The sequence below is a fragment of the Python bivittatus genome, unplaced genomic scaffold, assembly GCF_059951505.1.
Source record: "Python bivittatus isolate LINGU-HERP-01145 unplaced genomic scaffold, Pbiv_v1 ctg000020_np1212, whole genome shotgun sequence".
Classification (NCBI taxonomy): Eukaryota; Metazoa; Chordata; class Lepidosauria; order Squamata; family Pythonidae; genus Python; species Python bivittatus.
In genome coordinates, this window is record NW_028277030.1 from 82,857,287 (window position 1) to 82,874,792 (window position 17,506).

The following is a 17,506-nucleotide window of genomic DNA, read 5'->3' on the forward strand; positions in this document are numbered from 1 at the left end:
AAATTTGTCCATTAGAGGATTTCTCCCCTCCCTTCTACATTCTTGAAATTAATTCTTCTGTTTTCTGCTTGTCTTTTTTCATTCATCAAAGATGCGCTGAACCTTCGAAACCGACAGGTCATCTGCATCACGCTCAAAGTCCTCCAGCACCTGGTGGTGTCAGCTGATATGGTGGGGGAAGCTTTAGTGCCCTATTATCGTCAGATTCTCCCTATTTTAAACATCTTTAAGAATAAGAATGGTGAGTGATCCTAGCAGTACCATGTCTTCAAACCCTTCAGTATAGAGGGGCTCAAGGCAAGGCTGATTAACAATGTAGTAAGAATTTACTATAGTGTATAAACTAAGATATATTTGGCACCTTCTCCTCTCTTATTCTCTAGGGATGCTGTGAAATTAACACCTTCATTTATTACTCCTTACGTGCAAAGCTTATTCAACACACTACAGAACCACTGGAGCAGTTCTATGATCTTCCAGTAATTAAAATTTATTGAGTTTTGTAGCATTCTTTAAATGCATTGATAGACTGTATTTTTCCCTTTTTAGTAAACAAATTAAGCATCCACCTCTTAACTTGGCTCTGAATATTGGGTGCCTCCACACAAGGATTCTGTGGAGTTCAAATGCAGCTCTGGATGTCAGTCCTGTTTGAGATCTGAACTGATTTATTTCCACCTCATCTTTACTATAGCTAAACTATTATGAAACTAGCTTGAAAAGTTTCTCATTGGAGGGGACTTGTGTTTCAGCCCCTTCTTCCAGTGGGTTGAATATCGCTAGCAGAACTTGCAAGAGGAAAAGTGCCTTGTCAGCTTTCTATTCCCCATATGAAATTAGCAGGGCTGAAAAGAACAGGTTCTGTCAATTTTCCGATTTCCCCCCCCCCAATGAGGGATGTTCATTTCCCTTTGTTACTGACTGGAATGAAAGACTTTGGGTTGCTTCATAATCTGCAATAGTTTGGGGCAGGGCAGCGATGTTCAGCTTTGTTCAGTGTTCTCAACATTTCTGAGTCAGATCATGCTTTTGCGGGTTTGGAGTGGAAACAACTTTGATGCAATGCCATTACTTGCAATTGGTTAATTCAGTTTTGAGGGCAACTTAGTGTTTAGGTATTTGCTCATTTAAAATTTCATTATAAAATGGTCAAGCAGCTTGATGTGGTGATGTGGTTAAACGGTTAGAAGAGTTCAGTAAACAAGAAATCCCTGTTTATCAGACTCCAAGTGTGCATCTTTTAAACTGCTTGACTTCTTTAAAATGAAAAAAGAACTTTATGTGCATGTACCTAGCTGCTTGCTTTTTATCATTCTTGTAAAAACATTTACAATATATTGTTATATGGCATACAATCTAAATGTTTTCTAAAGTAGAAAAATTATGCTGTGATTCCCCTTGCATATTTAAGCACCTTAGGGTACCATGATTACAAAGCATGCTAATCAATTATTTGATTTGACAGCTGTCCATTAAATCTCTAGTGTTTCAGTAACATGTTTACAAACTTTAATAGTAACTGCCTTGCTAATCATCCTTTAAAACACATATTGCCACAGTATACATATTTCTTTGGTTCAAACTTACCTCACAGATTATAAAAAAATGGTTGATGCGCCGGCAGTAGTTGTGAAGGAAAAGACTCTTAATGAAGCAGAAACTTTAGATTTGTGCAACTTACTCATTAGAGAATAATATCTGATTTAGCTAAATGAGTGTGAATTAACATTGGCAATGTGTGGCAATAGCCTCTTTGTTCTTTGTTCTGGACCATACAGAGAATGACTACACAAACAAGTTTTCCTATCCCTTGAACAAATGTGGCAGTTTAGTGTGTTCCTTTCTTATTACATTGTGTACTTTGGTTTTTTTTTCTGAAAAAAATATATACATTTTCAAATAATTAGTGTTTATTTATTGGATCTTATGGTGCACAATATTAATATTTTTTAAATCTTGGACTGTCTTCTGGATTTTATGAATCAAACATCAAATCATAAGTGGCTTTACTGTAACTTTTAACTGCTAAAACTTATGCCCAGAAAATAATATTTCAGTTTATAGTACATTTTTGCACTGATCAAATAATTATAATTATGCAAAAACAGCAGCATGTTTTTATAGTAGGTATATCTCTGTTGTATGGTATTACATTCTGCCTTCTTATCATCATCTACTTACCCAGTGAAAGCATAAACGTTAAACCTTCCTGGTTTAATGTTTCATTTTCATAGGTTTGTGCTGAGGCATGAATTAAACCTGTTGTCAACAATATGATACCATTCAGTGTCTTTCTTGAAATTAATACAGCATAAAATGTGGCCAATTTTTCCTAAATTCTCTTCATATTGAACTGTACCATGACACAAGCATTTGTTACCATCTGTTGTTGTTTCTACTAACAGAGTCTTCTTGTGTCATTCATATTTTAAATGTAGCTTCATGAAGGCGCCTAGGTTAAATAAATATTTGAAAAAAATCAAAATATGTTTTAATGCTTTTTGTGCAGAAAACAGAAGATGAAGAGAGACCAAACAATATCTTCAAAGTATAAAGCTCCATTAAAGCTTATGCTGAATGGATATTAACATCAGCATAGGGAGCAGAAATTACTTTGATAAGTATTAGATGTACCGAATTATTTTTTAAAATATAATGTCAAATAAATGAAAACATCAGCATTGTCCTTTAACAACTATTATATGCTGTCAAATGAAAGCAGTCGTAATGACTTTATGAGCATTTAGAAAGCAGAAACATTTCATGTCGTCAGTGTATTTTATTCAAAAGTGATCAATAATAGCTTATGAAGTGCTGTGCAGATTACTGTAAATGATGCAGAATTTTTAAAACAAAGCTCTATAAACCTCAACTGTTGGCAGAAAACACCACAGATGAAAAGGGAATTAATTTGATCATTTTGTTATGTCTTCTTCTTGATCTCCTAAAACAGATACTATTGGTGGTCAATAAAATGGTGGCTCATACAATAAAGGTTGAATGTTAACAAAGTAAGACCCATCGGGGATAGACAATATGGAATAGGCAAGTGGGAGGATACAATATATGCCAAATTTTATAATATGTACATGTCTTCCACAAAGAAATCTCTGAAATCTTTACTATGCAAGTGTGCAGTAATACCAGGCATTTCATTTTTTAGGTTTTGGGAGACAGGGTGACACACAAACTAAGCATAAAGTGGTTTGACTACATAAAGTAGATTCTCTGAATGTGTGCTATTGTACAGCATCTTAATTATATCGTAACCTATAAGCACAACTTATGTAAACCCCACTCTAATGTGTTGCCTCCTTAATTTCTGATTTTTCTTATAACATTTCCACATACTTACAGTTACATTCCTATGTGGATAGCAAGGAAAACATATACAGTGGTACCTCGGGTCACGAACGCTTCTGTTCATGAACAATTCGGTTCGCGACCAGCACCGTTCGCAAAATTTTGCTTCCGTTCGCAAACTCCGCATCGGATGACGAACAGGATCCGCGGCCATTTTCCCTGCCGTGACACGTGGTCATGGCTTCCTGTAGGCGAGATCGCGGTAGCAAACAGACGTCCTGTGAAGCTTTTTGGTGTGCTTGTTAGCATGGCTCCAAAGAAAGTGCAGAGCAAGCATGGTAAGAATAAGGTTTTGAAGAAAATAACCATTGAATTGAAGAAGGAAATTGTAGAAAAGCACGAGCGTGGTATTCGTGTGACTGATCTGGGCTCGGAGTACAAGATGGCGAAGTCGACAATCTCGACTATTTTGAAGAATAAAGATGCCATCAAAGGAGCTGATGTGGCAAAAGGAGTAACGATGTTAACCAAGCAGAGGACACAAGTGCTGGAAGAGGTGGAAAAACTTTTGTTAGTATGGCTGAATGAGAAACAGCTGGCAGGTGATAGCGTTAGTGAAGCTATGATCTGTGGAAAAGCCAGGAAATTGCACAGTGATTTACTGCAAAAAAAACCCCTCTACAAGCGCAGCAAGTGAAGAATTTAAAGCCAGCAGAGGCTGGTTTGATAAATTCTGCAAGAGAAGTGGCATCCACAGTGTGACAAGACATGGTGAGGCTTCCAGTTCTGACAAGGCTGCTGCAGAAGCCTACAAGAAATAATTTGAGGAATTCATGAAGGCGGAAGGATACGTTGCTCAGCAAGTGTTCAACTGCAATGAAACAGGGCTCTTCTGGAAGAAGATGCCAAAGAGAACCTATATCACACAGGAGGAAAAGGCACTGCCAGGGCACAAGCCCATGAAGGACAGATTGACCCTTTTGCTGTGTGCGAACGCAAGCGGCGAGCTGAAGATTAAGCCACTACTGGTGTACCATTCCCAGACCCCTCGTGCATTCAAGGAACACAATGTGAACAAGGCCAGACTGCCTGTCATGTGGAGGGCCAATACGAGAGCTTGGTGAGGAGCATTCCACTGAGGAAGAGGAAGACAGGGAGGAGGTTAGCAGTGATGTGATTAAATCCATTATGGAAAAATGAAATGAGTACCAGGATTTCTTTGAGAAGCACCACCCCAACATAACTGTAACGAACAGAGTGCTGAATCTGATGAACAATAACGTGGTCTCTAATTTCCGGAGGGTTATGCAGCGCAGAAAAAAACAACTGACTTTAGACAGGTTTTTCCCCAGAACTGAGCCTACAGCTAAGAGGCAAAGAAGAGAGGAAACCCCTGAAAGAGATCTCCCCGATGTCCTTTTGGAGGGGACTCTCCCTCCAAACAATAACCGCCTCCCCACCCGCCTTCCTGTCCTCCACGCCAGAAGTCGCCTTGAGCAAGGTCAGCATTCTCTCTCTTCATACTGTACTCTACTGTACTTTGTTTCATGTTTTTGTGGTTTAAAAAAAAAATACATATGGTTCAGAACGGATTAACCGTATTTACACTGAACCTTATGGGAAAATTTGATTCAGGTTGCGACCAAAATCGGTTGGCGACCAAATTCGTAGGGGTCAGAACGGATTAACCGTATTTACATTGAACCTTATGGGAAAATTTGATTCGGGTCACGACCAATTCGGGTCGCGACCAGAGTCGCGGAATGAATTAAGTTTGTGAACTGAGGTACCACTGTATTTATAATCTGCTGGAGTGCTAATAAAGGTGTTACCTGTTTTATTAGGGGGAAAAAAGTCTCAGGATTAATGCCTTGCATTTTCAGCTCATATTATACTTAGGAACATTCTCTACTCTATGGAGATCTGTTACCAAATCAGAGTAGGGAATACTGGGCTAGATGGATAAATGTCTGAACGGTATAATGTGGTTTCCTATGTACTGAATAGAAATCAAATGAAAGAAATCATTATTAATTCAGATGCCAGTTCCTCTAATTAAGGTGGTCAAAGATTCTTTATTGCTCTAAAAAAAAGTTTTTTTTTAAAGTCTGGTCTGTGCATAGGACATAGGGCATGTGCATCTGGATAGATGGTAAGGCTTGCCACATTTCCTTGCATGCATAGATGACCATTTAGTATTTTGTGGGCATTCCAGGGTATGCAATCACTCTGAACAGGTTGCTGAGAACATGCATACAGTGGTGCTTAAAAGTAGTAGGGGAAATAGGGGACATTTAAAGAAGCGATTCACTTTGTACAGTGTTCAGCTGTAGAAGAAGGCAGAAAGAGTAACAGAGATTCTTGCTGCAATGAAGAAAGCCATAACAAAGAGAGATGGATTTGTAAAGTGTAGCTTTCAGCTAAGATACAGCACCTTAAGCCCAGGTATCACTGAATGGAGAAATAGAATATTTTTGGATTAGAGAAAGAAAAGCAGAGGTGCACAGGTTGCGCACCATTTTAGTCCTAGAAGTCACTGTTAGATGCATCCTCCAACAGTTGGGAAGAAAGGAAGAACTGCATTTCTTCTGAGTGTCTTCAGGCTGAAAAGAAATGAAAAGACAAGAGCAGCAGAGCAAAGCAAGAACAAACTCAAACTCAAGGTAGCCCAAGTTAGCCAAAATGATGAGGGTTTCCTTTTGACTTGAAAAGACGTTTCTTCCCTGAAACAGAATTATTATTAGTCAAGGTAATCCTGCCTTGGGGGGGGGGGGCAAAAAACAAAACAAAAGCAGGTGATCCAACTCCTGTTGGTTAACAACAAATGTCTCAAGGAACAGCAGATGAGTCATTGACAAGTTTAAGCCCTTTGCTCTAGTTAACAAAAGGAATGGTCCAGGAAATGTCATGGTTCTAGCAGCATTACATTAGAAAGTTAGACTTTGTTACAAGTACTATTGTTTTACCAAGACCCAGCAATCAAAAATGTAAATAGTAATCAAATGGGGATGTTTGCCCAGTCTTAATATGGAAAGGTCATCCTTGTCATTTTTTTCCCTGTAGCTGCTAGTATTGTTGTACACAAGGTATCCTAGAAGGGAGTATAGAAGGCACTCTGTTTTTCTTGAAAGTGGGGTCTGTTTCCCAGCTAGACATACTTGCCAGACTCCATTCAAGGCATACAGGTATGATTTGTGATTGAAAAGGGAATTATTCCCTGAAAACAATGTTTTTGACCTGTATTAAATGTGTGCAAACCTTGAGCCAAATTGGGAATATAATTTAGAAAAGGGGAAACCAATCACATAACAGGACTTATTCCCATTTAAGTAGGTTTAGGATTGTAATTTTCCTCAACTTTCAGAAGTATCTGTATTTAATACATTCAAAGACCTAAACAGTTTCCATTTATTATTGGGGTATAATTTGTAATTACTAATTTCTTAAATACGAATATGGTATTAGTCTATATGAGACAGAACTGACCTAGTGGTGATTAATTTAAAGTTAATAATACTTAACAAGTTCTTGTGATGTGTTAAAAGCCTAATTAAAATGTGTTCAGCATTTTAAGTAACTGAACAAAAGAAAATAGAGGGTAAGCGAAGTCAAACAAGGTACAACCTTTTAATAAATGCAACTACATACAGTTATTTAAGACAGTTCTGACAGATGCAGAAGGCAGAATGATATTATCTAGTGACTATAAAGCCCTTCATTTGTAGCCAGAAGTTGTGAGGTCAGTATTTATTAGCACACAAGCCTTTTAAACTTTGGCCAAAATAATGTCTAGATAAGTTCATACATCTCTATAAAAAGGATATATGTACCAAGGATGTGTGAGTCAACCCAAACAACAATATTAAAAAACAACAAGTTGCAATTTGAACTAACTCAGGATTTAATTTGATGAAATCTTTGACCATAGGCTATAACCTGAAAGCATTCAAGCACCTGCAGATGCTTTACTTTAGGGCAGACTGGAATAAAAACAACACAAATATAAAGTTTCAAAAGTTTAATGTTGCAAAACTTTACCAAGATAGCTTCAAAGGTTTCCCAGCAATACATTTTGAAATATCCCTGCTTTAAGACAAAGATTAAGGCATGAAAAAAGAATAATACATCAGTCTCAATATTGAAGTGTTCTACTTCAATTTAAAAATTTTAAAAATCCCAAAAAATGTTTAAAATCAAAGAAATCACCACTCTCTTACTACTTAACGGTTAGCAGAGCTGTTGGGTAGCTCATTGGCTAGGTTAGTTAGCCTCCTTTGAGAATGCTGCATTTTATATGCTGCTAATAAGTGGGTGTTATCACGATTGGATTGGATTGGATTGGATTGGATTGGATTGGATTGGATAGGATTGGATTGGACGACTGGACTGGACTGGACTGGACTGGACCAGACCGGACTGGACTGGTCTGGACTGGATTAGGTTATGTGCCATCAAGGCAGTTTTAGTGACCACACAGATAGATCTGCTCCCAGATGATCTCTCCCCAACTTAATCCTTCAGGTCCACCCATCACTGCTGTAATTGATTCCATCCACCTTCCTGCTAGTTGCCTCTTCTCTTTCCTTGCACCCTGTCCAGCATTGTGGACTTCTCAATAGAGCTATGTTTTTACCAATATCCAAAATATAATAATTATCATCATTGTATATATAATACAACATGAATCAATATTATGTATGCATTATATGTAATACTCTTAATAGCAGGCACACATTCTCAGACTCATTCATGCAATGAATAAGACTCTCAGATTCAATAAAAGACAAGTCAGAGCAATAGCAGAAAGAAAAGAGGATTTTTCAAGATACAGAAGGTGGTGAAGGAAAAGACTGACAGAGCTAAATGACAACAGACAGACTGGATAGAGACTAACAGAGATGATGCTACAGGGCAGACAAATAAATTGAGAGGTAAGAAAGAAGAAGCAAAATAAATCTAAGCCTGCCTACCTGCCCTCGAGATGTTAAAATTAATTGACTCATGCCAATATCAAAGAGTCCATTATATTACTTAACAGTTTTGCCTAATCAAAACTAATATTTTGATTTTGTAAAGCTGCATAGTCCAGAAATAATCTCTGAATTTGCATTCCAATCTCTCTGAACCAATCCACAGGTAGCTGACTTGATGCCTTGAATCAATCTGATGATTTAGTTTGAAGATTCAGTTTGAAAGAGTGATTTGAGTGAATCTCTTTCAAATTGAATCACCCTTTGAAGCTTTGCACAGCCCTAATAAATACATAGGGGAAAATCCTCTCTTCCTTCAACCCTTCAGAGCAGATCAGCAGGCAGGCAGAGAAATTGCCCCTAACTGATCTGTTCTGTCACTGGAGGAAGGGGTAATTGAATACCACTTCTGCCTTTCATTGTCCAGCAATTGCAATCTTTATAGTTGAGGAAGTAGCTTAATTCCAACTGCAGCTACGCTTCGGTACACTATTAATACATTGAAATTATATAGTCCAGGTAATCCCAGAATTTCTTAAGTGTCCCACAAACCCTGAAAATGATAGCATGTGTTACATGAAATGTGGAGTTGTCATGAAAAAGATAAGCCCCAGAACAACCTCCCTCGAGTGGTTAGGTGGTGTCCAAAACGTATTACAGAAACCGGGTACACACACTATTCTAAACCAGAAGGTTTTATGGTTTTATGTGATCCAAGCCATTATTGTTTGTAAATCATGGCTTATGACATAATGTGTTGTGAGAATATAGACAATTGTGTTATTCAGTCAACTGTGACTAAATAAACCATGGCATATTGTGATGTGTGAACCCAGTCATTGTTTAATCCATACTTTTGCTAGTAGCTTTTGGCAGAGTTAGAAAAATACATAGCGTCTTGAAGTTAGGACACAAAAGCAAAAGGACCCAGAGAAAACTAGCTCCTTCACTGTCAGAATTTAAAACACCTCCAGTAAGAATTGACATGATCATCTAAGATTGTGTTAAGGTATAGGGCTAGATATTATCATTGTGTGAGTAATACAATGATATCCCTCTCTCCCCACAATTTAGATTGGGAGTCCTGTGTGGTCTTTGTTGGAGATCACATGTGGCAAGTTTCTGGTGTAGAATCTAGATTTAAGTCACAGCTGTCACCTAATTGTAGGGTACAAAAACAGGTATTTTAGATGGCAGTCCATCTTTGTGATGGCAGTTATGAAGAAAAGCATAAGAATGTGCAGTCTTTTGGACTGCATACTCTACCTGGGCAGAAGTGGTAGGAAATACTATCAGAAGACTGATGCATTCGTGTCACTGTACCATAACAGCAAGAGTATGCAATATTAGAGTTTGTATTTTAAAAAGGAGCAGAAATTACTACTGTTATTATCTAGAATTGAATGTTTATGTTCACATGTCTGCACAGAGTTGAAATTATATAAAGCAGTTCAGTATTTTTTTTTTCATTCAATGTGATGGACTTTAGATAGGTAGATAGAAAGAGAAATGTCCTCCGGATTGCAGCTTCAGAATATCATTTACATAAACTCTGTGCATTTTCAACCTAAAAATATCCTGCATTCCAATAAGTTTACTACAGTCCTATATTTGGTCACTGAGCAACTACTGTGTTCCTCATATGCAGATTTGCCAGAAGGGTCTTTTAAATATTTTCTGATTTAGAACATGATGACACTTTTCTTTTAGAATGCCTTCTGGAAAACAGGTTAAGTGATTTACAAGAATCGATGTTTATTTTCTGCATGGATCTTCACTTTTTATTAATGTTTGTAAACAAATATGTTACATTTTGCAGGGACATATGGTTTCAAATTTGTTTCACTTCTTAAAGTGACATCTTTCTATGTTAAATCTACACCGAAACGTTGTCTTCATTTAATGATTCAAATGGGTTGTATTTATTTGTCACACACATTTTGAATTAATGTACCCAATTAAGATTTTATTCTAGGGAGAATATTTCTGTGAAAATTGCTAAGCTCTGAAAAATTGGTCCTGATGCATTTGCACCTGGCCTTCAGATTTTTACAAGGCAAACATGACTATAGGCCAGGGAGAAGGAACTGAGGATTTCCACTCTGAAATCTCATCTTATATTCATCTTTGCTAAATTCCAGCCCAGTGTTTAATCTTTGAACTTTCTTCTGGATCCCTACATTCACATCCCTTGGGCAGTTTCAGAGGCTGCATATCCCTAGATCATTTCATACTCAAACCACCTTTGCAATCATAGCCTTTCATGAAGTTATGGATACCAATGGAACATGGAAAATTTGTATGCTTTGGCTATTTTGATAGAAATGGTAGCAAAGGACACATCTGGTCCCTTGCTTCCCAGTTGTATGTGAAATGGGACTAACTCTGCATTTCTGTAGGATGTGACATTCATGTTTCTCCTCTGCCCCATGTCCATAAAATGTTCAAGATGTCCTTAGGACCTTGGCTAATGAATGCTTCATGGCTGCAGCCTTTGTTTTATACAGAATCATTATTTGGAACAAAAAGTTCAGAGAATCCAAATGACCTTTCTGCTTGTAATCACATTTCTATATACTCTTGTTTTAAGCCAAAGCAATATTTTGTTTATTTCTGTGGTTTTTAGCCATTTTGATTGATCTTTCTAGCTCATACCAAGATACTTCCCCAGTACTGAATACTTTCCAGATTTTTTTGCTAGTCTACATGCTGCTATGCTTATATAGCAGCTTCTGAGGCAAGCTCTTGTAGCTTCCAAAAATAGTTATCATTTAAAGTACTATCAGAATGCTGCATTACTGAAAAAGATTTTTGTTTTTCCTTTTATGTTTTGTTTCATTTTTCTTTAAACCTTTCCATTTTGTACTTAAGATCTTGATTAGTCTTTCAGCTACAACAAGTAGTCCTAATTACATCCAAACCCTCTGTATGTATAGGCTCTCCAAATCAGAGAGAAAATTATATGTATTCAGATTCATATTATGGTAGATATTTTGCTGAGACTATTGGCAGTCTTTGGGAGCTGATCAAAAAGAGTCTATGCTTGAAACTGATTTTGCCTTCCAGCCCCTAGTGTTCAACCCATGTCAGGTCACTGGATCTTCAGTGGTCCTGGTCTATAGCTGTTACTGCTAAACGCCAGGGTGTCTATAAGAGAGCTACCCTCATTCTCAGTGAGGGTGCTGACCTCACCTGTATAACTGAGACCTGGGTGGGACTAGAAGGGAATGTTATTTTCTTAGAGATGTGCCCTCCCAGGTTTAGAGTATGGCATTAGTTACAAAGCTAGAACAGGGGAGAGGAAGTAGCTATTGTAATCTGGGGAGTCTTAATGGCTTACAGAGGCACTGTGCCACAAGTAACTGGATATGAGACCCTTTGGTTGAAGTTGGGCTCCAGGGATCAGTTGGGTTTGTTGATGCTATTTGGGCCTTCCTGCTGCACATTGACATTTCTGCCTGAGCTGCTTGCCTCTGTCACTGGGTTGGCAGTGGTATCTCCAAGATTAATTGTGCTTGGAGACTTTTATCTGTCATATTAGATTTTGTTTTTTAATCTCAACATTGTCCAGAGTCATTGTGAGTTGAACAATCTTATAAATTTGACAAATAATTAAATAAATAGTTGGAATTTCAAATGCATTCTTATAAAATGGCTTCAATGGTGGGCAGAATTTGTCATGAAGTAGCAATTTATAAGAAGGTAAACTGGTAAGGAAACAAGACATTGGAGCAGAAAGTCTGCAACTTATTATTATTCCCTGTATCTCTTCCATTTGAATCTGTAAATTGAAAAATGATGCTTTAGACATTTCATTTTTCTGCCATATAAAGAGTGCACACCTATGACAACCTGTTCTTTTAAGAGGTTTAAGTTGAGTTCAACTATATCTTAATAAAGAGTAGAGATGGGATGAGTATTCATGAGTGTCACAGTCTTGTTCCCAGGGCTCTGTGCCCCCTTTACACTCTTTCTCTGTGTCCTGTCCTGCAAAGGAATATAGTAAATGCAAATGCTGAAGGAATTGATTAATAAAATATCTCCTACTGAATTAGGAAGAATTTGTCATACTTAGAAAACATCAGTTGTGCTTCTTTCTTGAATTGATTAACAACATTTGTTCTACATTCTTATTTCTAATTCTGGATTTCAAGGTGTGTTACAACTTAACAACAGTGTATGCAATACAAGTGTGGCCTTACTTAAGAAGATCTGCACAGCATAAGCAAAAGTTCTTACCATACCCAAGTTTTCAAAATCATTTTATTTCAGAAGTTTTCTAATTATAGTATTTAAAGATCTATGTGGAATGTATCTTGGCTGTTTGATTCTGTCTGGGAGGAAATTTTTTAAAAGTTCTTTTTAGGCCAAAATATAGAAATATCATCCCAGTTTATAAATAAATGTCTTCCTGAAGCCATGCGTGAAAATTGTATTATAAATAAGTTTTGATATCTTCCTCATGTGATGGTCTTTGCATTATATTCCAAATCTTTGAGAGCTATTCTACAACAGTGGCATTGCATATACACCTAATTAATGAATTAAAATATGAAAAAAATACTGCATTATGAAAAAAGTGCTACTACAATTGTATGAATTCCTGTCATACCTATCTTCACCAGAATTAGTTTACTTCCTCTTTATTGTCTATTTAAATTAAATGATGGTTTACATAAAAAGAATACCTGACTATTGTTTGGCTTTCAGAAAGGTTAATATAAAACAGTTTTTGCCCATACAGCAGGTCATGTCTAGTTTTATTAGGGATCTAATATATCTCTTTATTTCCATCTATTGTAATCCTCTGTTTCAAAATTAACCTGATCATAAAATAGCTATTCAATAGCTACTGAAATCTTTACATGTATCCAATCATTATTTTTTCTCAAGGAATTCTGCATCATCATAATGTTGACCCTAAGTTTAATGTTTGTATATTTTACATAGACTCTTAGTTTGGGGGATAATTGTGGGGTCCTTTGTGATGCTTGGTTCTTTGTTAGCTATTTTATGACATATCAAATGCTTCTTCAGGTGGTATGCCTTCGGGAGTGTAACAACTTTAATTTTTCTGACCAAAAGCCTAGTCTTCAGTGACTGTATGTATATATGTATATATCCATCCATCCATCCTGTAGTTCTTATTCTCAAGGTGCTTCATAAAGTTCCAATAGAAAAGATTAAATGTAACTCAGGATTGAACAGTTGGGTTCTTGGTGTTCTCTGCACTTAGTTGCTTTCCTGCAGACATTTCTTTACCAGGCTAGGTAATATCACAATTGCATGGGAGGGTGGAGTTTGCCAAATTAGTAATGCAAATCACCCACCCGCAAGCCCATAGAGTTAAACCCCATCTACATTCCATTTAAAAGATGCAGCCCAAAGTCAAGGAAGGAAAGAAACGGCCCAGAGTACATCTTCCTGAGCAGCCAACATCTAGAGAAACAAGAAGGAGCACCAGAAAACCAATAAAAGAAGAAACAATATCCTAATCAAAGCATCAAGGAAGAAACCATGCCCCAATCAAGACTGACAGGGAAAGCTGCTGTATATAAATAATCAGCAAACTCCACTTTCCCATGCACTGATAATGTTATCTAGCCTGGTAACGAAACATCTGTAGGAAAACAACCAAGTGCAGAGAACACTGAGAGCCCTAGAATCGATGGTGTGCTGGAGCCAGTTTGTACAAGCTCACAAGAGCTGATTGTTATGTTTTTTGGAATTTTGCAAGTCGGTTGAGAGTAGAGCTGAGCCATTAGGGTCACCTGTTCAGCAGCTAGTATCATGACATGGTGGCAGCAATGGAGACATTGGATGCTGTCTTTTTTTCTGGACAGCCTGTTGTAAAACATTTACCAGCACTGTCTAGAACCCAACATGTCATATAATCTTTCTTATTTAATACCCAAAATCAGTTATTTCCTGTTTCTGTAACATCTGAGAACTGATAAGTACATGCTCAAATATGACTTATGCCTTTGTAATCTTTAGGTACACTTTTTTTTTGTTAGCTGTATATACAAATAAAAGTAATTGATGCATTCTTATAATATTTGATTTATATCAGTGTTGCAGTTTTGATCCATCATAAGCCACCTGTAATATGGAGGGATCCATATTATAGTGAGGGATTTTAATTATTCTGAAGTATGCTGTGAAAAAAAGATAAAAATAATTGGGAAAACAATCCCTAATTTGTTTGCTTGTTGGCATATGATAAAGTTAGCAGGCATGTGCTTTGGTGGCTATGAGGCTTTTAGTTCAGTTTGGCATCCTTAAGGGTTTATCTTTAATTGGATAGGATTTTTAAATGAATTACATCAACAGAGATGCCCTTCAAATCACAAATTATCTATAGGATTCAACAGTAATAGGTTGCCTTTCTAATAGGTTTCTAGATGTTTGCCATGTTGTATAGAGTGCTTCTGGAAAAAAGTAAATCTAATATCTAAAAAATTGTTATTGCTATCATCCAAAAGCATTCTTAGTACTATGTATGAATATATAAGAACCATTCTAACATTTTCTGTCAAATAATGCTAAAAGAGATTTAAAGAGATCCAACTGAAGGTTACGGAGTCTTACTGATTCTATATTGGCACATGTATAAACTCTGCTGGTTTAGGAATTTGATCCTCTGATCTTATTTGTTATAAAATTCCTTTTCATTTAGAAAAACGAGAGAATCACACAAATGCAGACATTGTAAAAAGAGACATCTTTTAAACAGGTCTGCTCTAATAAATATATTGTGGCATACATGATACAGTTACAGGAAATGAAATCCTATCTTCAAAGATACAGTGTTTTCAAAAATAGTAACCCATTTCTCCTTCATTTTCTTTGCACTTTCTTAAACTTCAATTGTAGTAGACCATTGTGTATGATTTATTACAGTGCCTTTGAGAAGGAGAGCAAGATTAAAACACCAAAAACGAATGCTCATATTTTAGCTTTGCTTAGTATATAATGCAGAATTGAATCACCTTCACTTTTCAATAACTAATAGAAAAAGACCTTCCTGATTCCTCCTCCACAGCTCAAATTATTATAAGACATAGTTATTTAGATAAAAGCACATCTTTTTTATTTAGTTTTTAACTCTTAAACTTTATCATATGGAAGAAAAAAATGGTCCACATTTGAAATCAGAATGTGAAGATGTTTCAGAGAATAGGTTTTTGAAGTAGTAATTGACTACTTCACCTGCACATTAAGGTGCTGTGAAAGGCATGAGAGCAAGCAAATATGGAGGGGGAGAGAGAGAGAGAGAAATCCCTGAAAGTTCATTAGGTAGCCAGCATGGCTGTCCTACCTTTTTGTTCTGAAAATTCATTAGGCTGGATCCAGACTTAGGGTTGAATCCAAAAGGCCTCCAACCCTTTGGAGCAGATTTTGAGAGCACTTGAGAGAGAGAGAGCTGGGGAAAATCCATTGCATAAGTGAACTCTTGCTCATGTAATGTTGGATCTATCCTTAGTCACTTAGAGCAGATTTATTGAAATCAGTCCAATTCAGTCATGTTTAACTTAAAACCTGTTCTGTCTACTCAAAGCATGACTAAGTATAAATCAGTTTATAAACTTTTATAGATTACTTGCACTGTTGACCTATAGCATGTATCCCTAATGATTATGACACATTATTCAAAATTTCATTTTGTTATGTTTGAAAACTACTTGGTCCACAATGAGAGTTCTTGTTTTTCCTTTCATGTGTTATTTCATCTCATTACTATTGCTCCAGTTTACCTTATGGACACATTTATGGAACTAGATTATCAGTTTGCTTACAGTGTAGTAGAAGGTACTCTGTTGTCTAATTCTGTACTTGGGTGTTTTTCAATTTGTCACTCTTCAGACCTATTTAAAACTTTATATTCTGTAATGGCTCACAAGAGAAAAAATAATGAGTTGAAAGATTTTGTAGTCTTCACAGTGTAGTTAATATTTTCTTAGCATTTTACTTTATTTACTGCCTTTCGTTCAGGGTCTTAAGGCAGGATATATTGCATATATACATCTAGGGCCCACTCATTTTATTTCAGATAATATATTAGAGAGTATATCTGGTTTAATAAAAAAACCCTATGAAGATAAATTTGCTTTTGATATTCCTGTGTGTATTTACTTTAAAAAATCTTCCTTCTGCATTCTTTTGATATCAATCAGAAATTTGGGGACAATAAATATAATATAAAATATACTAAATTGCACCAATTTGAAAAGAAAAACAAACTGAAAATTGTCTGATCTTGAGCTGTAGTATAAACCTGCTTTTGGATGATGGGGCAGTTCACCTGCTAAATCTGATTTCCTGAAAAATATATATCTTAAAAAGATCCCACTGAAAAATCCATTTTTGGATGTGATTTTTGTTTTGATTTCTTAGAAACATATCTGTGTGTTAGAAATGTGTAAAATGAATAAATAACATAAACGTATATTGAGAATGTACATTTATTTCCCAGTGATGAACAAAATGTTTCCTTTATGCTATTTAAAATTTGGTGAGTTTATTTTTTGAATTTATATCCTGCTACAATCTCACAACTCACAGCAGTGTACAAGATATGAAAAGAAAAAATTAAAACTTCCATAGTAAGATTAAAACACAACAAAATAAAGAATACAAAAATTAAAAATAAACAACAACGTATACTATAAAAATAAAACTGAAAAGAAAAAGAAGCCTGATCTCTTGAGTTTTTGTTTGATGGATTACAAAGAACTAAACAACTTTGCAATCTGGGAGTTTGAAGAAATGCTTCTCCCTGAATTAGTCTGCCTACGTCATTAGATGGGGGGAGCTTTCTTATTATCCCATAATTACAGAAAGTACATTGATGACATCTATTATGGCACTCAAATATAGATGACCTTCCACCAAGAGGCATGCCTTAATGCCAATATATTCCAGTATTGCTGGAATATATTTGCTATCTAAGTTTCTCAAAATTCTCCTTTACAAATGTTGGTATTTGAATATTTCACAATTATTGGATATGTTTATTTAATATCTAGTGATGTTTAACATGAACATTTCATAGTAATTGACTTGACAATAATTGACCATTTGATAGGATTTTTTTTCTTCCTAGCATTTTTCCCACATGTACAGGTTCCTCTTTTTTTTAGGATCAACCAAATGTTGATCCGTTGGTTGTGACAGGAACTGACTGACTGGCTTGTCACCCAAGCCTGACATTATGGATTGAGAGAGAATGT

General features: G+C 36.2%; 1 protein-coding gene across 3 annotated transcripts in view; it reads left to right on the top strand.

Moving 5' to 3' along the window:
• Window positions 1-17,506, top strand: part of PACRG (parkin coregulated) — a 267,294-nt gene that overhangs the window by 159,027 nt on the left and 90,761 nt on the right. For 2 of the 3 annotated variants that reach the window (XM_088142816.1, XM_025164686.2), the window contains one exon: window positions 92-241. The exons of the other annotated variant lie outside the window; for it this stretch is intronic. In XM_088142816.1, coding sequence (XP_087998942.1) covers window positions 92-241 — 150 coding nt within the window. The remainder of the gene's footprint in view (window positions 1-91; window positions 242-17,506) is intronic. 3 annotated transcript variants of the gene reach the window in all.